The sequence below is a fragment of the Ranitomeya variabilis genome, chromosome 4 (assembly GCF_051348905.1).
Source record: "Ranitomeya variabilis isolate aRanVar5 chromosome 4, aRanVar5.hap1, whole genome shotgun sequence".
Taxonomy (NCBI): domain Eukaryota; kingdom Metazoa; phylum Chordata; class Amphibia; order Anura; family Dendrobatidae; genus Ranitomeya; species Ranitomeya variabilis.
Genome location: NC_135235.1, coordinates 233676465 through 233686790, shown reverse-complemented (window position 1 = coordinate 233686790; position 10326 = coordinate 233676465). Strand labels below are relative to the sequence as shown.

General features: G+C 44.0%; 2 protein-coding genes across 5 annotated transcripts in view; one reads left to right on the top strand and one right to left on the bottom strand.

The window, feature by feature from the left end:
* Nucleotides 1-7567, top strand: UPK1A (uroplakin 1A). Of its 3 annotated transcripts, none has more exons than XM_077260217.1 (8): nucleotides 1-565; nucleotides 4281-4356; nucleotides 5295-5495; nucleotides 5590-5664; nucleotides 5762-5866; nucleotides 6317-6496; nucleotides 6665-6748; nucleotides 7168-7567. In XM_077260217.1, the coding sequence occupies exons 2-8, from the start codon at nucleotides 4294-4296 to the stop codon at nucleotides 7210-7212; spliced, it is 753 nt and encodes a 250-aa protein (XP_077116332.1). In that variant the 5' UTR covers nucleotides 1-565; nucleotides 4281-4293; the 3' UTR covers nucleotides 7213-7567. The 3 variants fall into 3 exon arrangements, with proteins under 3 accessions (XP_077116332.1, XP_077116334.1, XP_077116335.1); XM_077260219.1 differs by having other exon boundaries at nucleotides 543-630; XM_077260220.1 differs by lacking the exon at nucleotides 1-565 and adding an exon at nucleotides 623-1001.
* A 573-nt stretch (nucleotides 7568-8140) lies between these two features.
* The window catches only part of APLP1 (amyloid beta precursor like protein 1), a 70407-nt gene continuing 68221 nt past the window's right edge, over nucleotides 8141-10326 (bottom strand). For both annotated transcript variants that reach the window (XM_077260215.1, XM_077260216.1), the window contains one exon: nucleotides 8141-10148. In XM_077260215.1, the coding sequence (XP_077116330.1) occupies nucleotides 10050-10148 (99 nt within the window). In that variant the 3' untranslated portion in view covers nucleotides 8141-10049. The remainder of the gene's footprint in view (nucleotides 10149-10326) is intronic.

Sequence of the window (10326 nt, the reverse complement as noted above, 5' to 3'; positions counted from 1 at the left end):
GTTCACATTGACCCCAAAGGAGTAGCAAGTCATTCAAAGGGGTATTCTGGATCCGATGGCGCCATGTGCAATGATCTGCAGGTATCGGTAGACGCGATGCCCCCGATGCAGAATTTAGCGAGGACAGAATACCCCTTAGAGAACAGACACCGACCAACGGCGCACACTGGGCTCCCACTCCCAAGAGTTTACCTGCTGAGGACCCCAAAACTAAAGTAATGCGGTTAGGGGGGTCCGACCAGTTCCCGTGGGATTGATCATTTTCGCAGTTCGCCCCACACTCTGGATCAGTTTCGTCCTTATCTAAAACTTGATTCTGAACCAATTCCCAGAGTTTCTTTGTTCCCCATGAACCAGTTTGACTTCAGGTTCTCGCTGTAAACATCACTGACCCCAACAATGGAGGAAAACCAGTCTGGAGCCGGAGAACTGGGGCAGAGGTGGGGGAGGAGAACGGCTGCTTGTCTCCACCTTCCAGTGTCTCCTACACCCCATAAGATAAGGCCTGAGTTAACCCCACCCCAGAAGTGAGTGCATCAGCCAGGACTCCACACACCTGACGCAGGTGAGTACAGGTGCCGGAGCCGCCTGCCTGGAGCGTACACTCCTCACAGAGGACTGCAGGTTTGGGTGAGGGGGCCTACACTTATGCAATGGCATTTTTTATATATATATAAAATCAATATTGGGGATTTTTGTGGAACTACAACTCTCAGTGTGGTCCCTAGCTGGAGACTTTCAGCCATACAGTGGCTGCTAATTATCAGTGAAGTGTGTGGATTACTCTGTTCAGGGGCCACATCCGAAACAGGTGGAATTGTGCATTAGGAGGAGTTATTGGCCCCTATATTGCTCTTGCACAGGGGCCATTTTCTGTCTGTGTCCACCAGTGGGTTTTCCTGGGTGGCTGCCGGGAGTACCTGACCACTACAACCAGCTGGACGGACGCACAGATTCATGGTCCTCGGCTCATGACTGGGAATGACTTGTATTCACTGGAAGTAAGAAAAGAAAGTTCTCGCTGACTGCCAGCAGCGCAGGTCTGGGAATTGTTAGTAATTTATTCCGGATGTTGGGAGTTTTCTCTTTATTGGCGGCTTCTATTTTACTTCTTTATATGATGATTGCAATATGTCAATAATGTCCTGCAAGGGTCTGTTACCACGTTGAGGGGGTAAAGCTGCCTTTATGATGCAGTAGATGTCACCTGCAGTCCTATGTAACACCACTGATGATGCAGTGTAATGTTGGTTCCATGCAGTCCTATGTAACAACATATATAACAGTGTAATGTAGTAGATGTTTCATGCAGTCCTATGTAACAGTGATCACTCTGAGTACAGATAATGTAGATGTCACCTGCAGTCCTATGTAACACCACAGATAACACAATGATATTTCTCTTAGTACAGATAATGTAGTAGTCAATGTAGTAGTCACCTGCAGTCCTATGTAACACAACAGAACTCCCTGAGTACAGATAATGTAGTAGATGAAACCTGCAGTCCTATGTAACACCACAGATAACAGTGTAATGTAGTGGTCACCTGCAGTCCTATGTAATACCACAGATAAGTGATAACTCCCTGAGTACAGATAATGTAGATGTCACCTGCAGTCCTATGTAACACAACGGATAACAGTGATAACTCCCTGAGTACAGATAATGTAGTAGATGTCACCTGCAGTCCTATGTAACACCACAGATAACAATGTAATGTAGTGGAGTTCACCTGCAGTCCTATGTAACACCACAGATAACAGTGTAATGTAGTAGATGTCACCAGCAGTCCTATGTATTGATCGAGTGCTACATCTGATATTGATATAAGTGAACACTGGTTTGATGGCGGCTGCTTTCTATGACTAGAATCTAGGACCGGTGACATTTCAGGGTCTTTAGTGTGATTTATGGGTCATATTTTCTGACTTTAAATTTAAGTAAAAATCTGACTGTGTAAATCCCATAATGTGCCGCACACACTGCTCCGCGGTGACACAGCAGCACTGGTGTCATGGTCTCTGTACTGGGAGAATGTTTGTATTAATGTTTTGCTAATTGTATATGTTCGTTTTACTCCAATCGGAATACAGTGAATTACTAGCGGCATTCTTAGTAGTAGATGTTCTGTGCAGTCCTATGTAACGTACAGTGGTATGTCGGAGTATACATAATGTAGTAGATGTTCTGTGCAGTCCTATGTCACTCTCCTCTGTACCCAGTGTATCTCTGTCCTGTATGTAGACTGGCCCAGGAATCTGACTCTTCTGCACCTGTTCTGCTGCAATGTTTACTTCATATCAAAATGGCAAAATACGTGGAGAAAAATGGTCTCTGATAGTGACCTGCCTGATGTGCTGCAGCTGTACATTGTCTGTGATGGTGACCCCCATGGCATCCATTGTTTCACCTTGCAGTAATTGTCCCCCCATCCCTGCAGCACATGGTACGGCCCATTGTTGTGTAAACACTGCAGCCTTTGTTACATTTCTCCTGCGCTGATACATTGTAGTCATTGTCCCTATTCATCCACCACAGGCTGTTAGATGGGGACCAAGGACACAAAATATTCTCCCTCTCTGACAGCAAGCGGAGATGGTGGAGAACTGAAACACAAAGTATATTAGAAAGTCACATGACTCTGCAGTCGCCATTGGTTACATTATAAATTCTCATCAGAACCTTTAATCTGATACAATTAGTGTCAGTCGTTCGTCTATTGCTACATGTGTCACACTATCTATACTCAGTATACAAACTTCCTCCAGGGCCACTGCTTTAGGCTACTTTCACACTAGTCCTTCGGTACGGGGCCGTCGCAAACCGTCTGCCTGACGTACCGACGGACAGTGTGTTAATGTAGCACAACGTGGTCAGCGGATGCAGTTTTTACAACGCATCCACTGCCCCATTGTGAGTTCCGGGGAGGAGGGGGCGGAGTTTCGGCCGCGCATGCACGGTTGAAAATGGCAGACTCAACGCACGAAAAGTTACATGGAACGTTTTTTGTGCCGACGGTCCGCCAACACACGACGCAACCGTCACACGACAGATGCGACTTGTGGCCATACGTCGCTAATGTAAGTCTATGGGGAAAAAGGGAGCCTTCAGGCAGCTTTGCAGGATGCATTTTTTCTCCTAAACGACGCATTGCGACGTACATCACACGACGCTAATGTGAAAGTAGCCTTAGATGTATGACAACTGATGCAAGAAAAATGGAGTAGATGCCCATGGAAACCACTGCTACACTCATCATGATGTAATTTCAGAATGTTATCCTTAATATAGCTCTCCCTAGTGGTGGCTGCAGACAGGATCTTATCATGTATCTCTGTATACAGGGATCTCCCCCTACTGGTGGCTGCAGACAGGATCTTATCATGTATCTCTGTATACAGGGAGCTCCCCCTAGTGGTGGCTGCAGACAGGATCTTATCATGTATCTCTGTATACAGGGATCTCCCCCTACTGGTGGCTGCAGACAGGATCTTATCATGTATCTCTGTATACAGGGAGCTCCCCCTAGTGGTGGCTGCAGACAGGATCTTATCATGTATCTCTGTATGCAGGGAGCTCCCCCTAGTGCTGACTGCAGACAGGATCTTATCATGTATCTCTGTATACAGGGAGCTCCCCCTACTGGTGGCTGCAGACAGGATCTTATCATGTATCTCTGTATACAGGGAGCTCCCCCTAGTGGTGGCTGCAGACAGGATCTTATCATGTATCTCTGTATACAGGGAGCTCCCCCTAGTGCTGACTGCAGACAGGATCTTATCATGTATCTCTGTATACAGGGAGCTCCCCCTAGTGGTGGCTGCAGACAGGATCTTATCATGTATCTCTGTATGCAGGGAGCTCCCCCTAGTGCTGACTGCAGACAGGATCTTATCATGTATCTCTATACAGGGAGCTCCCCCTAGTGCTGACTGCAGACAGGATCTTATCATGTATCTCTGTATACAGGGAGCTCCCCCTAGTGGTGACTGCAGACAGGATCTTATCATGTATCTCTGTATACAGGGAGCTCCCCCTAGTGCTGACTGCAGACAGGATCTTATCATGTATCTCTGTATACAGGGAGCTCCCCCTAGTGGTGGCTGCAGACAGGATCTTATCATGTATCTCTGTATACAGGGAGCTCCCCCTAGTGGTAACTACAGACCCCTAGTGGTAACTGCAGACAGACAATCTCTAACCAGAATTTCTGATCATGAACTGCATGGAGTCTTTTTGGCAAAAGGTAAACTAATTTAATTTGTTTAATCTAATACAGATAACTTGTCAAGATGGCAGAAAAGGGCAGCAGTGGCCTTGTGGCAATCATCGTGTTTGGAAATGTCGTGATAATGGTGAGTTGAGCTTAGTCAGGAGTTGAGTACATATTGAACTGGCTCCTGCTAGCAAGCATGGATGCACACATGGGCAGGGGATGTCTAACAGCATCATAAATGAGAGTAAACTCAACACTGACATTGCTTTGAATACTAGTGGATATATAAAGGAGTGATACCCCACCACTAGCCCCAGGAAAATATGTGGAATGCTGATTTACAGGTCAGTCCAAGCTCATGGAGAGATATGAGGGAGCGGTCAGGCATGAATGTTTTTAATCTAGGCCAGGATGTTTCCCCTTTTAAAGGGAAGGAGAAATACATAAATTAGGTACCTCTTAAGTGTTGAATATAAGTCTCACTTTTTCTGAAAGAAAAATATTTAGAATCGAGTCCTCAGTGGTTGATACCTTTTAATGGCTAACTGAAAAGATGGTAACAAATTGCAGCTTTCGAGACTACGCAGGTCTCTATGCCTGACGAAAAGGCCTGCATAGTCTCGAAAGCTGCAATTTGTTACCTTTTAATGGCTAACTGAAAAGATGGTATCAACCACTGAGGACTCTCGATTCTAAATATTTTTCTATCCACTGGCTAACACGGTACCAAGATATATTTGTTTCTGCATTAATTTAATATCAGCTAAGAATATAACTACTATAATACTGCTCCTATGTACAAGAATATAACCACTATAATACTGCTCCTATGTGCAAGAATATAACTACTATAATACTGCTCCTATGTACAAGAATATAACTACTATAATACTGCCCCTATGTACAAGAATATAACCACTATAATACTGCTCCTATATACAAGAATATAACTACTATAATACTGCCCCTATATACAAGAATATAACTGCTATAATACATAGTGTATAGTAAGTATAACTTCCTGATACAATGTGATATTGGCGTTTATCTTGCTCTTGTCCCGTATTTTGTACACAGCTCTGCGGCTTGGCCTTGTTTGCTGAAACAATTTGGGCCACCACTGATCCCTACTACGTTTATCCAGTTTTGGGGGCGACGGGAAAAGATGACGTGTTTGCTGGAGGCTGGATTGGAATTTTCTGCGGATTCTCCTTCTTCCTTCTGGGATTGTATGGGATTGTGGCTGCGATTAAGGGAAGCCGGACGATGCTCATGGTGGTAAGCAGAGGGGATACAGGGTAGCCGGGTCGGGGGGAAGCAGCTTTGCGCGGCCTCGGGATGACACTGGACACTTCTTGCCTCCCCCCTGCAGTACTTGGTGCTGATGATGATTGTCTACATTTTTGAATGCGCTTCCTGTATAACGTCGTTCACACACCGGGATTACGTAAGTGGCAGCAATAGATTTGTGCTCATTTGTAGCAATGTTGTGAGACTTGTCTCCATATTTTCTGCTCGTTTTTTGTCTTCTCCACTTTATGTAGATGATAAACTCCAATGTCATCAAGACCCAGATGCTGACGCGTTTCGCGGACAACACGACCACCGGCGCCGAGATCACCAACTTCTGGAAGAGGGTCATGTTGGATGTAAGCGTAAAGCTGCTCTGACTGATCACTATTTTATTTATTTTAATTAACCCACTGCTTTCAAACCTTTTTTTAGTATTTAACTTTTGATTTAAAGGGCGGAAAAAAGCATTTTAATGATTAGTAAAGTGAAGAAAAAAAAAAAAAATTACAAAATAATCATCCATAATTAGAAAAATAAAAAATGTTGCAAATAGGATTTTTTTTGTCTTTAAATTTGCAACACATTAAAAAAAAAAAGTTGAATCTCGCAAAGGGGAAAAATTAATGTCCAATAGTTTAGCCTAAAACTTAAAAAAACAAAAAAAGTGCTGTATTGTGGAATTTAAAAAAAAAAAAAAAAAAAATTGGGACAGTTTAATATTTTGCGAAGCTAAAAAATGGAGCTAAACGCAGAGTGTGAATGGCGTCTTTAATGATTTTATGTATAGTGTCGCTTTGTCTTTGTAGAAGCAGTGCTGCGGGGTGGACGGACCCCAGGACTGGGTCGACTACTCCTCCACTTTCCGCGTCTCATATCCAGAATCTGTCGCCCCTTGGCCGTTCTGGTGTTGCGCCAGGGATGACAACTTCCAGATCGTGAATGTCCAAGGCTGCCGGGTTGGACTCGCGCCTTACGTGTACACTACGGTAATTCACAAAACAGGGGGAAATTGATCTTCCCTTTTAATGGTTGGCAAGAGCAGCTCCTTGCCAGAGCACTATGGACTTCCAATGGTATCCTACAGCATTATGAATGCAGCTCTGGATGTGACTAGTGTAATGTTGCTGTTTTATGTGACACGTTTCACATTTCAGGGCTGCTTTGATCACATCGGACACGCCATTGACAGCTACACCTGGGGCATCTCTTGGTTTGGATTTGCAATTCTCATGTGGACGGTAAGTTGGATCGTGAATGAGAGGAGTCTATGGATCTTGTAGTTCAGTTCCTATACTGGCCACTAGATGTCAGCACACAAATCCTATCAAACTTGCTTTACAACCTGCTGTAAAATTTTGCTTTACTATCGCTATAAATTATTTTACTTTTTTTTTTTTTATAAAATATTTAATCCTTTCATATTTCTCATGAGATTATTTATTCGTTTACGATGGAGAAATCTATTCAGGCATATGCATGATGAAAGTAAAAAAAAAAAAAAAAAAGTGTATGATTTTTTTTATTTATTTTCTTGCTGTTTAATGATATTGGAGGATTTGGACCTAGAAATTCAATCCTCAGTTAATCTCCTCTCCACGGAACATTCTAAGTCGTGTCCGTTTTTTCCGTACCATCTGCCGCCCTTGTCTCTCCACAGATGCTGGTCATGTTTGCAGCAATGTATCACTACTTTACCATGTGATCCGCTGGATCTGAACTCCGTAGCAGCAGGATTACCGCAGGGATTTGGATCATGAAGCCTCCATCAAATACATGGAACTTTATTAATTTCCTGCGAATCGCAGCTCGCGCCCAATTTCTCATCATTGGACGATTCCGTATTGAAGTTTTATCGTCCGCTGCGCATGTACAGACAATGTTCGTGGTCGTCTGCGACCACCCTGATGCCCCCCCCCCCCCCATCATGTGACATTTCCTATACTGCCCCATGTGACTCCAGTCATCTGATCGCAGCTGAGAACGGATCGTTTAATGACGCTGCCCCCCCCCCTCCTGTATTTTTGTTTTTCGTTGTATTATGAATAAAGTTTGATGTTCTTAGTGTTGACTTTTTTTTTTTTTTTTCCCTCCTGCGTGTAATTATTCTCTACGGTGGAAACTGAATCTCCATAACTGTTCTGCCGCGTTTGTTCTTCTACACAGGAGCTGATATAGAAAAAGCGGAGCTGCGGTATAAAGCATAGGGGCGAGACTGGCGAGCAGGAGTCTGCAGATGTTTTCTGATCATATACACGATTAGTTTCCCCTTCACAACCCCCACCCCAGCTCAATATAAGTTGTTTTTATTTTTGTACAAATCTTTTATTATCTTAAGTTAATATTTATTGATGGTGAGAATTGAAAATACAGCAAAAATTGTATCATCATGATTATATTCAGCAGTCGTCATGTCACACTGGCGAACGTAGTGCCCCCTATGTTCACCCCCAAATACACAACAGTGACTCTGCCAGGCCTCCTGTGCAGAACCTACAGGCCAGATCGCATAGGGTTGCCTATAGCAACCAATCAGATCGCTTCTTTCATTTCCTAACCTGCCCTACTGCGATGAGACCTGTGAATGTATTGGCTGTTGCATCTCCAATCTACTTACTTCTATCGGTTTCTGATTTTGTTTTTTTTTTTTTTTGATTGGTTGCTATGTAGCTTCTTGGTCCAATCGGATTTCAGCTTACATTTTGAAAGGCACGATTAGAAGATGAAAAAAGCTATCCGATTAGTTGCTATGGGCAATGTCAGTAGGCTTTGTTTTGCACACTAGGCCCTCGGCTCCTGGTCACTTAATTGACATGTTAACGAGTACAATAATTAACATGCACAGTTTAGAATTTACAGGCCTCGGCTCTTCCCTGGAAACCTCCATTTCCATATTTACAAGAACCATTTCCCTCACATGCATTGCTTCTTAAGATCTTCATGCCCGAGCGTACGCTTTAGTCGTCGTCAATGATCGCATGGTCACCCTCCAGTGTTTTAGTATCACTTCTGTGGGGGGCCAAGCGGCGCTCTCTGATCATAATTAATAAATTTGACGGCGTGTATCGCTCCTGCAGCAAGTCACGTGACGGGATTAGGAAGCAAAACATCAATGGCGGCCCTAGTGATGCGACTTCTACTGGAGCTTGAAAAACTTTGTGGGGGAGGGGGAATGATCTACGGACAGAAATCTGCACTACTCGCCTAATTTGGTGGCAAAATTACACTAACGAAAAGCGCCTTAATCCACCATTAACCTTTCGATTACAAAAAATATCAGGATATTTTGGATTCTCCCTGATCATAGGTGGGTTGATAGATGCTGACTGCCGGTGACTGCGGTTCCATCAGATGGTGTCGCTTCGTGAGCAGTTTTCACCTACCGCCTTAAGAACCAGTTGTTGAATGCAATTTTTACAGCGCGGACCCCTACAATCTAGTCTTGTGGAGTAGTCATATCATGGGGAAAGGTGAAAAAAAAAAAGCCTAAAACGCATATGTACACATGTATATACAACACGTACCTCCATCACGCCTGATGGCGCCGCTACACACCGGCGGGGCAGAAAGGGAGGAGAACGCGCCGCAGCTCCTGGTTTAGGCCCTTTGGAGCTAGATGGGGTTGGGAGCGACTATTGAATTTTTTTTTTTTTTTTCACTTTTTAGATGTAATCGGATTTTAGTACTAGATTTATTTATTTATTTTTTTTTTTTTACTAGGACTAGTTAAAGGTGCACTCCATCACACAGGCACTGATCTTCACTGTTGGTTGCTGGTACAATGTAACTGCAGCAACGCGGAGGAAAATGCGGTTTTCTGGACTTGGGTTTTTCTCCGCCACATAAACATCTAGATAAAATAAGATGGCATACAAACCAATAATGGTGTCTACTTTTCTTGAGTTGCCCTTTAAATGCAGATTCAAAAAAAAAAAAATCTTCAAACCCGGGCACTCTCTAAGTAGGTAAATGATACCCGTTACGCACAAGTGGCGAGTCGCTAAAATCTTGAGGTGCGGATAAATAAATTACGAAGCAGCAGAGAATGATTGTGTGCGGTGGCGCACATGGATCCCCAGGGTTTGCTGCGATGGTGGTCTCACTGAGGAAGGGGGAGAGGGGTTCGACGTAACTGAATGGTGGGGGAGGGAAGTGGGGCATTTTAGCTGAGACATATCCCACAACGAGAGGTTAATGCTGAATGGTCTCTTTTTCCCTTCTCAGTCTCATAAATAATTTAAGTGCATTTTCAGGGGCGAGAGACGAAAAACGTTAACCTGTTGTGCTCAGCGTTTTATCGCATTTTTTTTTTTTTTTTTTTAAATATAGGGTGGTTAGTCTGAGACGATAAATACCGATTTGCTCTCATATCCTGGCAGAGCAGGTCCGGTCCTCAGGCTGCTGCCTATTTAGTAAATATTTCCCAGTACACCCATGTCCCTGTCGTCCCTGTCTTCCCCCCCCCCCCCCCACCCTTATTGTACCTCCCCAGAAGTAAAGACCCCTCCCCTTTTCCCCCCCAAAAAATAACACAACCCCGCCTTAGTTGTTCTCCTCAAGGTATCTGTAGGTTGGGTTTTCATAGCCTTGGTTCTGCATCTTGCTCAGGTGCTTGTCTTCGGGGGTCCTGGAAGCTTCCACCTGCAAAATGATGCATCATATTACAGATATTAAAGGATCCCAAGCTACACCTACCAGCTTCCGAAAGTGGCAGAAGTCTAGTGCAAGAGGTATTCCAAGCTGTGGCAGGACTACGATTGCTAAAATGCAGTTCTAAAATCATACTAGTAGTTAGGGAAATAGAAACTGCAGTACCACT

Coding starts and splice junctions, on each gene's coding strand:
- UPK1A (XM_077260217.1), top strand. CDS start 4,294: ATGGCAGAAAAGGGCAGCAGTGGCCTTGTGGCAATCATCGTGTTTGGA. Junction 5,496..5,589: donor GCCGGACGATGCTCATGGTG/GTAAGCAGAGGG, acceptor TCCCCCCTGCAG/TACTTGGTGCTGATGATGAT. Junction 6,749..7,167: donor TTGCAATTCTCATGTGGACG/GTAAGTTGGATC, acceptor GTCTCTCCACAG/ATGCTGGTCATGTTTGCAGC.